We start from the raw sequence: 22044 nt of genomic DNA, 5'->3' as shown, positions 1-22044 counted from the left end.
TGTAATACTGTGTTGTGACATGGTGAGCAGTGACTACTCTTCGCTAATTGGAAGGGATTTTTCTGTGGGAATTAGCAACATGAAAAGCAACATGAAATATGAAATTCTTTAAGAAAATCTCCTTAGCTAAGTCTGACAGAAGTAAGAGCGAGTGTGGGTATATAATAAAACAGAAGACAGGTGTAAAAATCCACTAAAAGGAAGCTGCTAAATACATATTGATTGAAATACAACGCCAAATTTACAGAGTAATTCAACAACAAACTGAAAAGAGGTCATTTCACTGACCTCTTCAACATTCCCTGTCGCACCTGTAACCATAGCCAGCGCCACTGTGGAAAATGGGTGTGCAGGGTGTGCCGGGTGTGCCCTGTGTAAAACTTCAGCCACTGGATGTCAGCCAAAGACATTCTGACTCTTAAACACTGAGATGGCGTATAAACTCTATAAATACTACCTGCATGATTTGAAAATAGAACTGGTTGAGTGGGTGTGAGCTTTATCAATGCTTGCAATTGCAATGCTATTCTAACAAGCGATAGCAAAACAAACTGCGCTAAGGAGACGGCGCGAAAACAATCTATGGAGGACGCGATTCTCTTCCTCATTGTGATCATGCCTGTACAACGTTCTGTTCTGGATTATAACCGTTTGGACTGTTGTCACGTTCATTTGGATGATGAGTTGTTTTTATGCGTGAGAAAGCCTTTCCAAAGCAAGTATATGACATTGTCTTTGTAGAAGAAATAACAAAAACTTCTTGGGTTGGGTTCGGGACTGAAATAACAGTAACAGGCAGGTTCAGCCAGGTTAGCTCTGAAAGGCACCGGCCAATTCAAGTCTTGGTTTTAGGCCCGTGCAGAACTCTACTCTAGCCACCAGAATAGTCCTGAGTGAAATACGTGGCTTTTAAGCAGTTAAATGCTCCACTGTGTTCACGAGCTAGTCGCTAATTTTGTCTGTCTGCTCTTTGTGTGATGAGCAGGCAGCCACACCAGTGAGTTTATCAGTTTGTTTTTGTTGAGAACACCTGCCTGCTGCAGCCAAAAACTACAGTATGAGAACGGGGGGGGGGGGGGGGGGGGGGGGGGGGGGGCAAAACAGTAAAGCTGTGGGCCACAAAACCAGAACAGTGAGCCGACAAAACTCAGTAAAGAATGAGGCCAAAAGAAAACAGTTAGAAAGAAAGTTAGCAATGCAGGTCGAGTAAGTTCTCTCTTTGGTGCTGCGTATTTGAACTATGAACTTGTGTGTTATTTAAATCAATTACTTACTTTAACATCTGTTTCAGTTACCTGTAGTTCAGGATATCACTTGCTTTTACCAAGCAAACACTGGATATTACAAAATTGTATGGCATGTGTATTTACCAACTGAGCTACCAGAGGACCCCAGAAGTGAAATATGACACATCCTGGACGCTTGCTGTGATCTAAAAGACCCCATCAGTGCCATGTTGGATTTCATCATCTCCAAAAAAAAGGTAAAGAAAAAAAAAGCAAATGGATTAAAATGAGAGGAAAAGATGCAGGCTGGACAATTTTGTCAGTTATACCCCCTGCTTCTACCCCATCAGCAATGTTTATGTAATGCACACATCCAGTCAATTTGAAGGTTATCCTAAGTTCTGCTGAGTGCTCCTCAGAAGCCACAGGAGGCTAGTCTAATTGGCTGGAGAACATAGAATCACAGGAAAACCGAAATCCTTCATCACTTTCATTGGTTTCCCAAAGGACGGTGTCCCACATTTGCATCATTAAAGACTGAAAAAATGCTACATTATCATATTTCACACTGTTTGCTTTTATACTGAAAACTGCGCATGTAGACCTGACTTAATAAGGAGGGTAGAGTCACTTTTAGAGTGCAGTCATTAACCCTATAAGTCTATATGAAGTCTATATGTATATAAAATCCATTGTTCTTCTTTTTTCTTTAAATACCGATAGCCTGGGTGATTCTGTAAGAGAAAATGTGCAATACATCCACATTTGAAGCTAATAAGAGACTTTAAGAGGGACATAACTGGAAGTAAGTTTTTAGCCTGGGACTGAAAACACTGCTTTTATTATCATGCATCATGTTGCCTGTATTCAGTATGCACAAATCATTAAAATACATTCAAACACACGTGGAAGTCAGATTTTGGCACATTAGCTCATTAATCCGATGGCATAAATCTGGAATCCAAATATTTGCTTTTGCAGTACTATCAGATCAGATTTGACAGTAATTTGACATCAGATCACTTTGTCGGAGATGTGTGTCAGTCTGGTTGATTAGCCTGAATTTTCAAACTGCCCTTAATGTCACTAGTAACTTGACAGTTGACGTTGATGTCACATCCTGAATAGATTCAGTCCCATTAGCTGGCTAAGAGCTAACTGTGTGACTGCAGCATCAAACACCTCTGCATATTATCATTCCCCTTTGAAGCTAATGTTGTCTGGTGCAGCAGAGGAGTTCTGCATTGGGACTTGATAGTGTTACAGCAAAACAGAGAGAGGGCAACATATCCGTTCTTCATCAATCCTGCAGCTTGTTTTTGCTTCTGTGCAGAAAACCCCCCACCACCAGTTAATGTGCATGTCCACGCCTTTGCTGTTGACAGCAAGTGATGCAAATAGATTAAAATTACCTAAAAACACAAATCCAAACCAGTTCACTTGGACTTTCTCACTGACTTTTTTCCCCTTTGTTCAGGGGGTGATCCTTCATACAGGATTGTTATCTTGGTGAGTGCTGAAACCTTTCCCCCCTGTGCCTCTTTATCATCCTACTGTACTGGTGCCATCTATCACGTAGCACAAGGTGCACAGAGGAGACAAAACATGAACAATCTAATTAATGCTCTGCTTCTTAAGGCTCCACTGCCAGGTTTACAAACTAATCTCACCATGGCACTACTGAATATATCTTTCACCAATAAACCATCTGTCATGAATATTCTCATTAATGATAATAAACTAGACGGCATTATTTCATGGAAACTTGACTTGCGTCTGACAGCCAAGCTATGCTCACCACCCAAGTCCAACTTTGCACAAGAAGATGGAAGTGTAAGGTTTTGACATTCATAAGCGCCCCTACAGGGATTGTGACGGAAGTTCCCTTCTTTTGGCTAAAAGGTAATAGGACCCAGTGGTCCCCAGGTCATGTTCAGGTCATTTGTAAACCTAAAAGCAGTAGGTCATAGCCTGTAGTTGAGCTCTCTGTCTCCAAGGATGGCCGGTCAGAATTGGGTGGCTGTGTTCACATGGACTGCTCATCTCTTTTCTCCCCGATCGAGCTTCAATAAATGCATAAGACACTCTGGTCTCCTGAAACTTCTTCAATAACGAGTAACCAGCTCCCAAATGTCCATCACATGCATTACCATATATCTTATCTACTGTTCTCTGCATCTATAATTGGAAAGTTAAGTAGTTAACTTAATTTGATTTCACACAGAGGTAAACACAAGGCAGGCATGTCATTTATGGCTAGTAACGGCTGATTTTGCAAATCTCCATGAGTCGATTGAAAATGCTTTCACCAGCCGACTTTTATGTTTCCGGCTGATTAATATAAAAACAAGAACCCTGTTGATGGCAGTGTATATGATATTGTGGTAAAATCTGAGGCTAAAGCTGTGTGTCCCACACTTTGAAATTGAAAAAAAACTAACGGTATCCTAAACTCTGGTGGCACCTACGACCGGCTTCCATATAGTGTAAGACAACACAGTGGACGTGCTTGTTGTGAATGGGGCATTTTTTAAACGTAGCCTGTGACCTCACAAACAAATGTAGTTGCTAAATGGTATGCTAACTCTTGGCCTTGGAAGTAACGCTAGGTCACCACTGTAGGTAGCAAGCTAGTTAGCCACAAATGGTAACGTAAATTGCAGTTTACGTAAATAAAACCATTCCTTACACTTTTTCAGTTGGGGCGTTTTTTTAAAACTTGTATGTTCATAGTTTGGTTTCCTCATAAACAACATATTTCATAACCGTTTTAGTGCACTTGGAGGTTCACTGTTTGCAAAAATATGTACAACAGTTAACATCACCATCTCTGCTCATTTCTGTATATTTTCACTATTATATTACTTTTATTGTTAAAGAGTGCTGTGTTGACTCTGTTTAAAGGTGCCATTGTGCTTTCAGTTGCCTCAGTCTATATTATTGAAAATGTACAGACAACCAGCATCAGCACAGTAGGCAGTATAAATTCATTACATCAAAGTACCTTTGAACTCTAAGATACAATATACAGAGAAATACATATGTATATTCTGAACATAAAAGATGTGTTTTAAGGGCCTTTCGTGACTCTTTTGTTCTGATGTGCAACTGTGTGAGATAATTTCTTCAAACATTAACTGCATATGGATTTATTAACAATTGTGAAATAGCTCACTCATAACATCTGAATTTACTCCAAAGAAGCCAGTCTGTCTTCCTTCCTTGGTTAGTTTGTTAGCGGTTCATTTTTGCCATCCACAGTGCTTAGGGAAATTACAGTATGCAGTGCTTGGATAGTGCAGTATACCCACAGAGCCTTGCATGAGGAAAATACAATGTGCTCTGATTTTCTAACTGTGGCTGCTAAGTCAACACATGAATTAAATATCTTGTTCAGTGATTCGCCTTGTTACAAAGACAGCATGCTACCACAGCACACGTTGGTGGTCACAGGTGGAGTGTTTTAAGTCAACATTGTTTTCACTCATTCCAGTCATGCACATGTGAACGTCTAGAGAACACTGGCACACTTGTTAATTAAATATTGACACTGGTGAGTCTGAGCAGTAATAGCTATGAACTGGGAAATGATTTGTTCCTCATACATGCTGAAGGCACAATGTGAGGCCAATACATTTATTCCCATTATTATCCTGTCTTTGTGACTCATTACAGTACATTTCGGGTGTCTACTTCTGTGGCCATTACACTGGGTCTTCCTTAGCCCAATTTGGGACTGTCTCATCCAATGTATTGGGGACAGATCGGGATGCTTCCCCTTGAAAAGCTTCGGGAAGCAGCTTTATGTGCTGCTCACAAATGGGGACATTAACCCGACAGATTTCAAACAACCCATTTGGTCCCCTAATCCTTTTCTCTTCTAAAATGGAGACATGCCATTTTGAAATGCTTCCAATAAAGCATAAATCACACCTTTAGATGGCTTGTCCAAGCAACGGCAGTTAACCAGTTCATCCTTTCATCCCCTTCATCCCTGATATTTTCTGCCGGGCTTGACATTTTTTACTCCCGGTAGGATCTGAGATTAAGCTAACTCTAATCTCTAACCAACTCTGGGAATTTAGAGATGCACAAAATCTACTTTTCCATCATTCTCCTCTTCAGCAAAGTTATCACTACTATAACGTCCACTTCCTGCCAATGCTATCTAGAGACCGTCCCTCACTCTGGCACAAATTTGAACAAGCCTGTAGAGTTTTTGACCATTAGCAGGGACGGAAGTAACGAATTACATTTACTCTTGTTACTGTAACAAAGTCGTTCTTTTGTGCCCTTTGTGTATTACTTTGCTACACTCCAAGTCCCATCTGTTACAGAGTTAAAACCAAAGTCACATGAAAAAGTCATGACAAAATGGAACTAAAGAACGGAGCCAAATCAGCAGCTGCAGCAGAGACAGTTTGTTCTTAGATGGATAAGAAATGTATCATCACAGCTACCCCAGGAAAGTCGTTGGCTGAGGTCAGTGAGACGATTTCACCACAACTGGTGGGAAAAAACATCACCAGAACAGGCTAAATAAGTCGGCCACACCTAAGCGAGAAAGCAAAGGCAAACTTAGTGTTAGCGATACAAGTAATTTCCCCTACATGCATTTAGTTTTCACTAATAAAAATGCCATGTCAAACATACAGCCACCCCTCTATATTTAAGCAGTTTTTAAGATGTAGGAATTAGCATATGCAGAATTAACTGGATGAATGTAATTGAGTCCAGTAGATTTATGACTCTAAACTCTCAGTGACCACATGAGCCCTCCAAACATAAAAGGGATTATACAGGGTTCTTTTCAGATTGATGGTTTTTGCTAAAGAGCCAGTGCCCCATGCCAGAGTCAACCACGCTGCTTGCTGGTATGATACTCGCATGCACTGTTCCAGAGGACATCTGGTGAAATAGGAAGTCATTTAATTATATCTGGTTCCCATGTTGACCCGGAAAGGATTTCAGTCTGCTAGTGATTCGAATATCTTCTGACAGGTGCTCTGCTTTGTAATATTTATAAATGTCCCTACTTAAGGGTCCCGAGCACCAAAGCCCTCAGGCTTCACAGCATTTTTAGTCTTTATCTTTGGTTGGCCGCACTTGAGGGGTGAAAGGGTGGGAATGGGGAAAAATTAGAAAAGGCACCGCTGGCCATTTCATGAAGAGTTGGACCCGACATGTGGCATACTTTCTCAGTTCCTGAATACAATGTGTGATCATGGCTATGTGGAAGCTTTAAAAGCTCAAAGGAAAAACTGATGATACTACAGACACGGATGTAATTCCCAAAAATGATTACAGTTGTGCTTTAAGCAAGGAGCCCTACATACTGAGCTTACTCACAGTAGGAGACTCAAAAGTTTCAAAAAATACAATACATTTAGCTCTTTTTCATCTTTGCCTAAAAGAAACGATGGTTCTCAGTTTAGTAATACTGGTCAGATGGAAAAAGAAATAGGACACAATCTGGACAGTGCTGGTGAAGGACTGCTCACACACACACACACACACACACACACACACACACGTGTTGAGTTGCCCGCTATTCAGACTTGGAGTTCACCAACACATGCACAAAAGGATCTTCATATTATAGTCAAGAGTTTGTGTGTTTTTGTAATTTGAGCATTGTGATGGTGTAAGAAACTGTGTATTATTGATTAAATAAACTTTAAACTGACTATGTCAATTAGTGTTGTACTTAATGACTAGTGTTCAAAGAATTTAAAACATTGGTCTTGTTTTAATTGCTTTTGGTATTATGATAATAGACTGTGTTCAAAACATTGCATTTTTACTTTTTATGAGTGTGTAGCTTCTGTATTTCCAGAGCAATGTAGTCCAACACACACATACAGGGCCTAAACACTATATATTCTTCAGCAACTCAACTCAATTGATTGCATTAGTATGATTTAATATTTAATACCTCAGGCTATCAACTTTGCTGGATCCCCTGCTGTGTGTTAACATTCCTCCTAAATTAATAATACCAGGTGAGTCAGAATGGACTCACACATATTCTGCTTGTTACTACTGCGAGGAGGTATTTCCCAGTTGTGCTCACAAAGCAAGTATGTACTGAAAGTAGCATTTGAGCGATCCGAAAAATAGCAAATAATAAAAATGTACACAAGGTAACAAGCGATCATGTATTGGATGCAGGCTTATCAAACTGCAACTTAAGTAAGTATTGTGTTAAAAATGTTGTGTTTTTTGGATCCAACTGGCCTTGTATGAGAGTACTGGACAGTAAATGGAAAGTGAAGTCAGTGAGGAAAACTTAAACACAATCGAACAAAAACCTAGAAAAATAAGGCCTGGACTCATCATTTGTCTCTTGAGTGCTCATGTTTGAGCCTCTTGATGGACACGAGACAGCTGCTTAACAATGACGCACTCTTCACAAGAGTTGATCGCCTTCACACTGGAAACATATTTGCTTAAGAGGCAATTTAATGGCTCATTGATGTGAGAACTAATTCTTTAGGTTACTCAAGCTAGATACATTTGAAGTAACAATAACATTTATGGGAAACAGAGCGCTGCCTAGCTTTCGATTTTAAATTCAATTAATTTCTTAATAAGAAAAATTTAAAACAGCACGGAACCTATAATGTGTCAACAGAAAAGATTTCTCGTCACGTGCAATCACTTCTCACTGATGAAGCATTAAATTGGTAGGAAGGGCCAGTACTAGTAGAAAAAAATAAATATATATATTTATATTTTACACTTGCTGTGGTTATTATAACACAAACTATAATAGTTGGTTAGCTACATATTCTTTTCTGTAATATCTGCTTATTCATATCAATATTTATATAAATCCTCAGACATGTGAAACCGGATGCAAACTGATCACAAGTTATCTTTGGGACACCGCCTCCTTTTTGTTTAATGTTTTCCATCATATTAACTGAGTTTTTATGTTAACCATCCTGCAACATACTGTAGAGACTTTTTTTTTACAATAATTTGCAAGCAACAGACATATAACCAAATAGTACGTTTACTCAAGTAATAAGCTGTATGTTTTCTGATAGATTTGGTCAATTTGTTTGTGACATAATAGGTTAATTAACACACCTCGGCGGCATCACGGAACTGTGCGTCACTTGACGGCCATAACACGCACCATACAGACAGCTGAAGCAGACAGCGTTACAGTACAGAGGTGAGCCAGGAACAGATTTCACAAGAAATTGAAAAAGATTTTCTTCTGAGTACACAGGGTCAATATCTGTAATCAGACAAACACACTGCAGGAGACAAAAGTCTGATCAAACTGACAGATCTTTTTGATATTAAAACAGAGATGCAGACTGTCTTTCTCTCAGTGCCAGCATCACACACTCACAGACAAAATCTCTGAACATCTGCCCTCTGATGAAGCACAGCTGACCACAATCAGAACGATAAAACACCAGCAGCTGCTTAAAAAACCCTAACCCATAAAGTATCTGTGGCCTGACACAGTCTGGTACTGGTACAGTTGCCAGGATGTGTCAACTTAGTGGAGCGAATGTATTGGACAGACAAACAGGACAGTGGTGAATCCTGACGCATTGACGACCACCATCCTGCAGAGATTTTGATATATGCACCCATGTGTGTCTGACTTCAGGTGTCCAGCCATAAGTTTTGAATGTGTCTAAAGCAAAACCAACTCACGTGGTTCTTCTTAAAATCAAATGTTGCCATGCATGAAAGTTGATGTTAAAAGCAGATCACAGTAATAACCACTTGTTTTTATCAGAAGTATCATAATAACAAAGACGCCATACATTTTGTACAAGATTTTACTAGATATACGTCAGGAGGGCAGGTCATGTTGACCAAAAGTAGAGCAAACAAACAAACTCTTCCGCTAATGTGTGGGTGGAAATTATTTTAAATGAATAGTTTTAAAATATCATTGAAAATCATCTTGAGGAAAAAAATCTAAAATGTTAGCTTAAGTCTTCATTATTATAATTCTGATTATTATAGTACTACTTATTTTCTTGTCTTCTTGCGTTGTATGTAATGTTACATTGTATGTAGAGCTTGGGATGGATATCATGTCAATCTAATTTGTTAGTGTTGATGTCTGTAAGGTCTAATGTCTATGCAATTCGATACAAGTCTGAAATAAAGACCTTATAATGTTTTATTTTGAGCCTTTTCAGTTTGTGTATTCTGCAGAGTGCGTATTCGCTGGCATAACTTGATGCTATTTATCTGCCTTCTGGCTCTAAAACCCAAACTTACTGAAAAGCGCACAGAGTAGTGCCGTGGTCTTAGTTTCAGCGAACATCAAATGCTTCATGTCACCCTTTGAGGTTGGGAAAAGGTTGTCAGAGGCTCTGCTCTCTGTTCCACTTTAAGAACTCCTTTAATCCAAGTGGTATTCAGAATAGTTTAAAAACCGACACAATCTAAAGGTAGGCTTCTTAGTTTAGCAACAGTGTTATATACAGAAATACTCACTCGTATTCGCTGCACTTCCAAGAAGACAGCTCTTTGGAAGGACTTCTCCCAGATAGCCAGGTCCGTGGCCAGCTCTACCCTGAAGGTGTGGCTCTGGCCATGGCCGACCAGAATACTGAAGCACAGAGACTCATTGTCCTGCTGCTCAGGCGAATGCTCGAGCCCCAAGTAGAGCCTCGCCTGGAGCCAGCAGTCCTCTGCCATCCACAGCTGTAACACAACATTTTAATTATTACATGTGGGGGAATGGGTTTTGCTGTCTCTTCACTTTTTTTTAATGATTAATTCAGCGAGAGCACACTCCTTAATTCTCAGGTTAAACAAAAAACGTTCACTGTACACATTTCCTGGTTTGTGGATCAGGAATATCACCTCAGGACAAAAGAGGCCTGTTTAGTAGGCTCGCTGAAACACTATTCTGTGTGCTAAAAAAAGAGAGATAAAACACAGCCATCTATATTGAAATCAAAACTGCAGTGACCACATTTGCAGCTCACCCTGCTCTTTACATACCTTGTGGACCTTGAAAAGAACCTCATAGAGGTTATACGTTGTTTCAGCGTGTCCCCAGTCAGTGGCACTGATCTGAGAAATAAACATCAAGCAGTGTGAGATGGCAGCATATCAAAACAAGCTTCTTTTTCTGCATTTGTTAGCAGCACCTCCTTATCCAAACGCTAAATGTAAATGAAAGCTAGTCAGGTAGCTTAGGTGTGTGAATGCCTGGATGACTGCCAGTGTCGGTAATCAAAATGGATTTATCCAGCTGCACAGGTAGAAAATGTACACCAAGGAAGTAACACCTGCTTTATCCACAAAGACTTGGGTATCCCAGCGGTGTAACAAGTACAGGGATGTATAGACACAAAGTGCTATTGTAGTAACACAACAACCAGGGCATACAGCTCAAGGAGAGAGATGCTCATTTAAAGATCCTACATCATATATGTTTTACTACAGACAGTGGTGGAGGAAGTATAGTATAAGTGCTAACACCACAGTAAAAATACTCCATTATAGTAAAAATAAGTAAAAGTCCTGTTTGAAATTGTTACTTAAGTAAAAAATATCTAAGTATAAATCAGGAAAATGTACTTCAAGTATCAAAAGCAAAAGTATCAATGCAGGAAAATGGCCCCTGTGACTGTTATACTATTATATCATCAGATTATCATTACTGACGCATTAATGTCTGAGCAGTATTTCACTGTTTTAGATGGTTGAGGTGAAGCTGATTTTTAACAATTTGATATAACTGCAACAACTTATTTTCCTCATGGATTAATCTCCTGATTATTTTTTCAAGTATTCGAATTGGCTGATTGTTAGTAAAGATTCAGAAAATAGTGACGCGTTCACAATGCTTGTTTTGCCCGGCCAACAGTCCAAACTTCAAACCCATTAAAAAGACATTTAAATTATGAAAATAATTACAAGGAAAAGCAGAAGATACATGAAATAATACATAAAATGGAATAAAATACCCAACATTAACATAAGATAAAAACAATAATAAAACAGATTATATTATAAAGACAGTGTACCAGCATTGGGAGAAGTAACTGGTTGACAGTGCGTGTTTCACATTGGCCTTAAGTTAGAATTTATCATCATATAACACAGTTTCTTGATCTAAACCAGCATCCTGCCATTCTCTCCACATATTTGGGGTGAGCAAAACTATTTCCCCTGCAATAAGTTTTTGTTATCTCTCGGAAACGTCACACGTAAAATGAGGTTATGCAGGTTTTACAGGGTGCATATAACCTACTGTGTAGTATCACAGTACTGTAAGTTACCCTTGAGCGGGGTCACAAACCTGGATCAGATAACCATGTCATTGCTACAGTGTAAAGGAATTATTCGAGTGGTGCTTCAGATAGCCCTTGGTTAAAACGAATGCCTGTGCTAAAAGTTTGCAGTTCGCTAGTTTGCAGCTCGCTGTGAGCACATTTTTTCAAAGCACGCACACTCACTGAAACCAGCAAGAGGCTACTCAGTAGACTTTGTTTTCCAGGGCGTGTTTCATCAGAGCCCATGCACTAATGCTATCCTGGTACACATTCAAGTCCTCTCTACCTCGGGAATATTGGCTACTGCCATATTTTAACAAAGGCCGGAGGACAGGTCTGGCATTTCACAGCCCACCAGCTGCACAACGCTGTTAGTTCACGGAACCATCATTTAAATGACTCCACAATATGTCCATTATGTTTAATGCAATCCGTTAAAATTATGGCTGATAACTTCTCTCACTAACACCTCGTCAACATGATTTGTTGGTCCCGTTTGATTCTTCTGCATCAAGTGAAACAATACTTTTCATTTTTGCAAGTGCTCTGCATTCAGATAGAGTTTACTGCAGCTCTCACCTGCTCCCAGGCTATGGTTATGTTCTTTTTTTTGTTAAAGCAAAAAAAGGCACAAAAAGTATCTTTCAGTTTGCCTCAACTTCAGAGAGACTTTTTGCATTTCTTTGCGTGTGGGGTCTTCAGCTTAAAGGAGACATCAGTGACATCTCCTGCAGCATTTAGACAACTTTTGTACCATGTTTGATCCATTAAGGCCATTCCCTTGTGTTAATAAGTGTTTTCGCAGAGATGTTGATGTTACTTACAACTGAGCGTGCACATCAGCAAGTGCTTTGAACAAATGACCTTTTAAATCCAACAAGAATTTGGGAACTTTTGCAGGCATCACCCACAATGATGTTGAAAGATCTCCAACAGTGATAGTTGGCGATGCCCCCAGCAGAGGGAAAGGCAGCCCGCCCCCACACAGGTCTGTTTGATGGTATCAGCAAGCTCAGTTTGAGAGTCTCTGTTTAAACAAGGCCAGACTCTTGTCCCTGCCATGGAAACAAACAGCTGGAGTGACCATCTCTAATCTTACACGCAGCATCAGTGGAGAGAGGGGATTGCCAATATGTGCCGTATGGGACAGCCGTGTAATACACGACACAGAGGAAGTTATCCGTGAGCCAGTGCTGAAGCAGACTGGAGGAAGCAGACCTGAAGAGGCAGTGTGTTGGTCCACAACAGGCACATAATCCAGGTGAGTTACACAAGAGTTGCATCAAGCATCCACATTATCCTGGCGAGATGGGGCACTTCCTTTCCTCCAGAGAGGCTGGTGTCAGTGGCATGTCAAAGGGCATGGCTGGCAGAATTCTCCAGAGGAAAATGGACTGCTGGCTGACAAACAGCCGGCCGACCCTCTTAGCTCCATGTCACAGACTTCACGAGGAAAGACCCATCTTGAGGGAATAGTTTGACATATTGGGAAATACTCGTTTGCTTTCTTTCCAAGAGTGAAATGAGAAGATCAACACCACTCTCTACAGCCAGCAGCCAGTTATCTTAGCTTAGCATAGCATACAGACTGGAAACAGGTTGTATCTTGTTTGTTCCATCTGTACAAAAACAAAATGTAAAAACATCAACTTGTCAGAGGAGACTGCAGGAAGTTACTTTGCGCGGTTATGCTAAGATAAGCTATCCGTTTGCAAGCAGTAGCTTCATATTTACTGTACAGACACTAGAGTGGCATTGAGCGTAAAGGAATATTTCACCAAATTTCAAACTATTATAGCAGATACCAAGCTTTTCAGATTAGTCTCTCAGACACACGGCACAGGGGGTGGCTCTAACCCCATGTTATAAAGGTTATGAAGTTTGAGAATTCTTACAGACCAATCATCTTTGTCATCCTTGTCTGCTTTCCTGTTATCAGGGGATCCATTGTCCCTCTTGAGAGACAAGGTCCTCAAAATGTTAGTTTATAGAGTTCACAAAGAGTGATAGGAAACACTTGTCAGTTACACAAGGCCCCAAACACACAGGCTGAAGTCTGTCCTTAACAATGATGGGCAGTAATGCGTTACTGTAATATTACTTTCCCCAGTAACGAGTAGTGTAAGGGATTACAATTTCCAAAACCGTAATTATATTACAGTTATTAATCCAAGTAACGCTGCTGCGATGCCAGAACGCAATTTGTTATTTGTCCTAGGTAGGCAATCTTATGATGACGTGTAAACGCAGTAGGTCATGTCGGCTAATAGCCAAAAAGCTCAACAAAGGAAGCATATTTTCAACAGCTGGAAATATTGTCATTATTTTGAGTATGTCTCAGTCAAAGATGCAAAGAACATTGTTGTCCGTTGTAAACTTTGTGTGAGCAGCAAAATGCTTTCAACCGCGGAAAATACCATATCTAATTTATCAGAAATTGGAATACAGAGCAGTACACGGTGGTGGACAGACGTTAAATGCACCAGATCTGAAGAAGCTTGTCGCTGGGTATATCGTAGAGGAGATGTTGCCTATTTCCACAGTTGACTCACCCTCATTTTGACGCATTATTGAGAAAATACCCACAAAGAGCAATGTCAAGCTGCCACAGAGAAAGACGTTTGCTGGCTACCTCGATACCTTTTTTGCATTTGAGACAGAGCCCGAGGACAGCTACTCAGCAGAAAAAGAAGTGATGGACTATTTGAGGTCAGGGGGGTATGAGGTTGAGACTCTGAACCAGTTTCCAAATGTCAAAAACATTTACATGAAGTACAACACTCCAACCCCATCTAGCACACCTCTGGAGGGGCTTTTTAGTTTAGGAGGTTTGGTGCTCACCCCAAGAAGGAACAGGCTGTCTGATAAGAGGTTTGAGAAGCTTCTGCTAATGAGATACAATCATCGTTTCGCTTCTGAACATTAGGACCTTGTCAGGGCAGAGATAACAAAAGTTGGACACAATATCAGCCTTAATGTGTTGTTACTCAACGTCAAAAGGGGGATAAAAAGTCGGGAGAGACTGTAGCTTTTTTTTTATATATATGCATAAATAATTTTCATATACTGTATCCCATCAGGTTTGAGAGGCTGTAATGTTTGCAGTTATGCAGTTTGGATGATTATTGACTCCTCCTGTAAGGTTAATTATTATTCTAATAAAGTGGATTCAGTTCTAAAAAGGAGCTGGCTAAACAAGTTGTCACTTTTTCGGAATGTGGTGGTGGGTCGGTGAAAGTAATATAGCAATATAACAAGTAATGTAACTAATTACTTTTGATACCAAGTAATAAGTAATATTATTCCTTTTTAAAAGAGTAATAAGTAAAAAGTTACTTATTACACTTCCTGAGTAACTTGCCCAACACTAGTCCTTAATGTGCAGCTTTGAACAGGATTGAAAACCTGTTGAAGTCTCTAAAATGCAGAAGAGAAAAACAGGCACACAAAAGCTTGCTTGGGAACCTTCAAAACAGAGAAGGTGAGCCACAATAGCTTGTCAAACAGTGTTAAAGGGTGACGAAAGCTCTCCAACAGGAGACGGGACAGGCCAACAGAGACAAAACAACTCATAATGTGCACTGCAAATCACAGCGTCCAGAGAGTAAACGCGATTAACCTGCCGAAACAGTTGCCAAATGAAGTCAGAAGATGAAAGAGGCACATTCTGGACTACAGTGGTTTTTATACTAATGGGAGAACCGAGCTTATGTCATATCGCAAACAAACACAGCACAAACGGCGACATCCTTTGTTCACTAGCCCTGGCAGACAGGCAGAAATATTTAAAGCAGATCCTGGACCTGCATTATCTTATAAAATATGCAATGAAATTTTAGTTTCATTCCACATTTTATCTGTTCATTCAATTTTATTGCAGAATAGATTTCGTTCAGGTAACATACTGTGTCTCAGAGGTGATTTCAATATAGTAGGTGTCAGTGGAGAGAACACTGGTTGTATATATGCATTCTATCCTTGCTGATATTTAAAACAAAGAGTGACTGGCTGAAACTACCAGTGAGTATCGTGTTACATTAAGACGGTTTTTAGCAGGTTTTAGTAATATTGTCTTGAGCTGTATGGTGGAGCAGCACTGGTGACATTGGGCGGGTACAGGCTGTCTAACTACTGATTAACACACCAGATTAGAAATCAGCTTGGCTGGAATAAAAGCCTGTAAACTCAAGGTCGAAATGGTGCACAATCGCCAATGTACTAGGGGTCGTTAATACTTAATCCTCAGACATGGCAAAAACCAAATCTTACTTAACTGGTAATACAATGCATCCATGGTGATACATGTTGAAAAATCTAAATAACATCTTAATGTAAAAATGAAAAATAATAACCCTTGTTTCACTCAGCCAGCCATGATCACAGCAAATATTAATTAATTCTTCTCTTATTCAATTATAACTCAAGCATACAATATTTTACAGATGCTGCCAACCTGTTTCATAAACCATGCAGCACAGTGGGGGACGATGACAGATCAGTGAGCAGCAGTATGAAATCATAACACTTGTTATATAGAAAAACAAATTCAAAAAGGTCCTGAACACATCTTTATGCCGAGCCCAATCCACAGTACTTAATGTTCATTTGCACCTGTTTGAGTGTAAGTTGTGTGAGCCAATGTGAGCCAATGTGATATGCTTCAGATTTTGGACAATACCATTTCAAATTAGCTTAAAATGAAGTCTTATTATATATTTTAAGAGGTTTTATAGAGATCTGAATGAGATATGAAAAGTTTATTCAATCTGGAAATGATAAAAGACTAATTACCGGGGGACTTCTGAAGATATGAAAATACGGTCCTCTCAGAGCCAGGAACTTGAAGGCTGAAGTTCTACAAGCAGCGCTGCCCTCAGGGCTTTCACACGCCCAGCCCATGTGAACAATCTGCAGACATGTAGAGGATGACATTTACACAATTTGACTATTTGATTAAAAAATATGCACAGTAGAAATCTGTACTTGGTCAATCAACAGACCAGAATGGCAAGATTTGCACAGTCAAAGGGATCGAGTTAAAAAACTAGTGATGTGAGACATTTAAAAGATACCCCACTGTACGTTGGTGCTGCAGTCTCAGCTGCAATACAACAATTTACCTTTAATCTACCTCAGGTTGACTCGGGATGTTTCTCTGCTTTCCTCTAAGCAGTGTATCTGTATTGTATGTAATGTACTTCTTCTAGAACTTGCGGTAAACAATGTACATCAATTTCTACATGCAGGTCTTGACTCCTTCCTGACCATCTCATCTCACCTACGTGAATTTTGAGGTTTAACTCAAACAGATGACACAACTAAGCCCTTCCAAGTGATAATAAGTGTTCCAAAAGTTTACAAGTTAATTCAGAGCTGCCAGGACAGCTGCAGTTGTATGGAGATGATGCAATTCTGTACACCTACAAATGGAACCCCACCTTCGACACTGTCAATGTTTAACTCTGTAATACTTTTAAGGAAAGAAGTAACCAACCCCAGAAAACTGTCATGGTCCAAATATCGAGTCAACTTCTCGATCAAGGCAGGTCAGAGAGGAGGAGGAGAAAGTGGCCCCTAAAAGAACATCAATAGCTGACCCACAGTCTATAAATCATAGATCTGCAGTGTCATGGAGTATTTGATCCTGGCCTCCCTCAGCGTTTCCTGTCTGTATCTCTACTAGCACTATCAAATAAAGGCACACCTATAGCAGTCAGCAGTGATATAATGTGACTGTTGTGACTGTACTTGTGGCAGTTATGTATCTGATTTCAAAAAGATATGTTGGACTGGTATGTTGAGTTAGGCCTGTGTCAGCATACCTGATCATCTGAAGAGCAGTATTTGTTGACGATCTTTATCTATGAGAGAAACAATCAGTGACATATAAAATTACTATTGAGGCTATTACGAAGTGCATTAAATACAGGACCACTGAAGACTCCAAGAAAATATAAAGTTAGAGCCTCAAAAACAAATGTTATCTATTCCAACATGTATCTTTCATCACAAAAAGTATATATAGATAAAGGCCCACCAAAGAGAAGCAGGCAAACGTATCTCAAGGACTGTTTCAAGACGTTGTGCACCTTTCTTTGGAGGGACATACTGTATTGTTCAGTCAGAAAAAATGTTGCAAACTAGTGCAAAACATGTTCACATTGAATGGACCCCCGGTGTGTCGGCATATTACACTCCGCGTGATGGCTCCTCACCTCAGCTACAAAATGAAGGTAAATTGTCACCTGGAATCCGTATATTAATGAGGCATTAACAAGCTGCCCAATCCTTTCTGTTTTAGTCCCTGTGAAAGAACATCAAACAGCATCAAGTGATCCTCTACCATGCCAGATGACAGTCATCCACATTAAAAACACATGACGGACCCCAAGGGTGTCAGAGTCTATTTAAAGGTTGTAGGTCATTAAAACAAAAGTTCCGCTCTCTCCCAAAGCGGGCGCACAATTACATCCTGATTGGCCATTTAGCAATCACACTCCACGTCCGTAATTAGGTGATGCCGGCATGAATTAATCACACTTTTTTAAAAAAGGCAGCTGCGCAATCGACAAGCGCTGGCATACAGTACGTCTGCATCCTTACCAAAAATGCATCACATCATCAGTGCGATAATCAAAGTGAAATAGGAGGAAATGAGAGAGAGAAGTGCACATGCAGAATGACTACTTAGCAGTCATTAATTAGGTATGAGAGAGCCTCTTTTCTGTCAGCAGAGGGGGAGAGGTGCCACTGTGACTCAATGAGTGCTTGTCAGGAAGGGTCTATTAAAACCATGCTACACTGCAGACTATGTGGCTGGGAAAAATCAAAAGGGGAAAATACATGTGACAACTGTGGGCAAAACATATTTATTACATCTTTCAATACTTCTTTATTAAGATGGTGCAAGGACCACAAGTGGATAATGGGATAAATTTCACTGGGTGAAATTTTTGTGACACTTTGTGATGCTATAAAGTAAGAATCTGCCCATTTAGATTTCTGTAAATAACCACATACATCTAATCATATGCTCTAAAATACCAGAATCTCTAAATACAATTTAATAAATGGAAAATCTGACAAAAAACAACTGCATTACACAATGTTATGCCAGTAGTTATACTTAAATGATGCTCTTGTTAAGTCGTCGTACGAGTTCATTCACATTCACACATATTTAAAGTGATCACAGTTTTTCTTTCCACCCTTCATTTTCAGTAAAGACTCACGGGAAGAGCCAACCAAGCGTCTAATGTTTAGAGATGGACTCACATTCTCCTGTGTCAAGTCATTGATATTTGTAGATATTGCTTGGAGCCAGTCTGTGCTTTCTGCTGCAGTGCAAAATTGAAGAATATTGGTGCTGGCTCCATCCAAGGCGAAGACTTCAAAACAGTTGGACCTGGAGGAGCATAGAGGTCAAAATTAGACAGGAGCTGTGCAGAAGATTGAAAGGAATATTGCACATAGTGAAGCTGGAGCTGTTCGCTACTTCTGTCAAATGACTTTAAGCGGTATGACTTGTGCCGCATTACATACAGCAGAGCTTCTTTTATGAGCTTGATGGGCTTGTGACACCTAATTATAAAAATATCTTCACAACAGATGCTCTGGAGAGGCACTTCACAAGTCCTAACGTATATGGAGAATGTCGGCAATGTGTGGCAATATTTCTCTAATCACATCTTTACTGTGGTAAGGTGAGAACTAGAATGAAACCAAATGACCCTACAAGATACAAAGAAGAGCTCTTCTATTGGCTCAAATTAAAAGGAAACATGGACAGAAGCTTTCTGTGTTTAACGGTGTGAAAGTGAAGTTGAAGTTCACATGAAGTTGAAGCAAATTTTCACAAGCTTAAAAGGAATAGTTCAGCTTTTTGGGAATACACTTTCTGGAGAGAGAGTTCGATGAGAAGGTGGATAACACTTATAGCATACAGACAGTAGCCGGTTAGCTTAGCTTAGTATAAATACTGGAAACGGGGAAACAACTAGCCTGGATCATTCCAAATATAACAAAATCCACTTACCAGCACACCTAAAGCTCATTAATTAACATTTTACATATAGTTTCTTTAATTCGTACAAAAACCAAAGCATAAAAAAGGTCAATAAGCAGTTTTACAGAGTTATGTGCCAGCATATTTTTTGGCTGGGAGCTGTAACTGCCTGGAGTCTCCCTGCTGGTTGCCTGGCAACTGCTCCGGGCCAAGAAATGGTCCTGGTGCTGGAAGGCAGGCTAACTGTTTCTGCTGCTAACCTAGGCTAACCGGCTGCTGGCTGTAGCTTCTTACTTAATTGGCAGACATGAGAGTGGTATCAATCCTCTCATCGAACTTTCATTCAGGAAGCGAATCCCAAATTGTCAAACTATTCCTTTAACAGCAAAACTTATTGCTCTGCATTTCAGGAATTGCCATAAAACCAAAGCAGTGATGAAAAATCCTTTTTGAATATTTTGATTCATACGGTATATATAAGTTGAACTCACTAAATCCTGACAAATCTATTTAAAAAAACAACTTAACAGAACTGAAGAAAGCCCCCTGCATGACATCCTCAAATGGGATAAGAGATGTCAAAATAATATGCCTTCCCCTTCAGGTTGAGAAAGCTACCCTTCACAAACCATTTACAAAGATGAGATGAGGATTTTACTATTTTACAGCACAAAAGCTATTTTGCATTTGGCATCATTTGGGTACTTTTTTTGGATTCTGTCATCTCCTTGGAGTGCCTTGAGGTTAAGTGCAGTGCTTTACTAACAATTAATTTTTTCAAATGGGGTGTTGATGAGGTCATCTAAGAGAGATCGCACTCATCAAAATGTGATACTTTTTGACATTTAATTTCAGTGCATTTTCATACTGCTGACACTTTTAGCCTCAGAGATAGTTGTCACTAAACATAGAGGCAGTTTTGTGGGATGGTTAAGCAATCCCGCTTGTGGTGGGGAATGGGGAACTTGCAACATTAGGGAACATTTCTAAAGGCTAAAAGAAACGTTGAACATTAGGTAGTGCACATGAGAAGTGGAGAGATGCTGCGGAGGTACGTGAGGCGAAGGCTGATAAACACAGAAACAATAGAAGGCATCAAATGCACAGTATGAAGAGGGAAATCTTCGAAGACAGCTCCTAAACCAAACACTCCCTCCCTCACACACCCAGCAGTTCCTCAAGGTTAGATGTTACAAAGTCAGCATTCCTAACAAATCCTCTGGTGAGCATGACTTTCATACTGTATCTGCAATAGGCTTGTTAAAATCTTATGTTCCGCTGCCTGTGTACTGACCCAGTGGCTCTCCAGGGGTGATTTTCACTGGACTTAAATGTCGTTTTTTTGGCTTAACAAGGGCGCAAATTCTTTCTGTGTCGATGCGCCCGACCCAAATTAGCTTTATGCTACGATTTGTAAGACTATAAAGCATCACTAATAGATCAGTTCAGAATCATTTTTTTGAATGCTTTGTCTTGAGAACCTGCAGCGCCAAAACATCTCTACTTCAGTGAGTACTGCAGAGATAAAGTGAGCAACTGATGAAATGAGATTAGACACAGAATCCACAGTATATCAGTTAGATCCCTTTCAATTAGTGCTAAACCTTTGAGAGCATATGAGCATGCGGTAATGGGGCAAATGCAAGAAGGGATGAAAGTGCAATAAATGAAGGGGGTCCAAAGGCAGAGATTAGTCAAAGCAACAAACAGCTGGCGAATCAATGTCAGGACAACACAACCCTGTCAGAAGGAGATGCTAAAGCCCTTCCACCTTCAGTGAGCATGACTGAAATCCTCACTGAGAGAAAGCATCTAGGGAGAGTGTGATTCTTTCATACATCTGAACCGTTCCCAACGGCACAAATTATTGTGCCTTGCCTGCTGACTAGGCAGTAATAAATCCATCGAGACAGACCAGAGGCATATCACCCAGTCAACATGCAGGATGATACATGAAGTATATATGGAGAAAAGGTGTTTATGAGAGGGGTCCAGCTGTTTCTTACAGTGCGGATGGCAATGAGAGGGAAAAATGTGCCATGTCTAAAGATAAGTGACACAGGGAAATAGGCAGGCTTTGGGGCATTTCGTTTTCAGCATAATTAATGAGAGAAACGTGTTTGCTTTTGATTTCCTACCAGGGAAAGCATAGATGTAAGTTCAACTTTGAAACCACAAGGAAATAAAAACTGGATCATCAAATATCATATTCTTTTAATTGAGTCATTTTTATATAACCGATGGCTTATAAAACTGTATGCAAATGACTGCACACTTTTAGATTAGAAACCAACCAGTAAGCCCTGTTTACACCTGGCATTAACATGCCAGTGGACAGCTCTAAGTACATTAGTTCACACCTGTCTCGAGTCTCGAGTGACCACTTGTGGTCAGATCTCATTTCCCCGCTCTATAAGCAGATAAACACGTACATCACTTCCGTTTGCAAAGACCAAATGCGTTGTTTTTAACCGGCGTGAGGTAGCAATGCACATACATGTGCATAGTATGCCGGAAATGAACAGTATGAATAAATAAATAA

General features: G+C 40.0%; 1 protein-coding gene across 1 annotated transcript in view; it reads right to left on the bottom strand.

Moving 5' to 3' along the window:
- Positions 1 to 22044, bottom strand: part of sntg2 (syntrophin, gamma 2) — a 62268-nt gene that overhangs the window by 3526 nt on the left and 36698 nt on the right. The window contains exons 10-14 of the mRNA XM_070920607.1: positions 18773 to 18902; positions 17320 to 17358; positions 16289 to 16405; positions 10218 to 10289; positions 9705 to 9914 (exon numbers count right to left, since the gene is read on the bottom strand). Coding sequence (XP_070776708.1) covers positions 9705 to 9914; positions 10218 to 10289; positions 16289 to 16405; positions 17320 to 17358; positions 18773 to 18902 — 568 coding nt within the window. The remainder of the gene's footprint in view (positions 1 to 9704; positions 9915 to 10217; positions 10290 to 16288; positions 16406 to 17319; positions 17359 to 18772; positions 18903 to 22044) is intronic.

This window comes from Enoplosus armatus, chromosome 15 (genome assembly GCF_043641665.1).
Source record: "Enoplosus armatus isolate fEnoArm2 chromosome 15, fEnoArm2.hap1, whole genome shotgun sequence".
Lineage (NCBI taxonomy): Eukaryota > Metazoa > Chordata > Actinopteri > Centrarchiformes > Enoplosidae > Enoplosus > Enoplosus armatus.
This window is presented reverse-complemented; position numbering and strand designations above follow the sequence as displayed.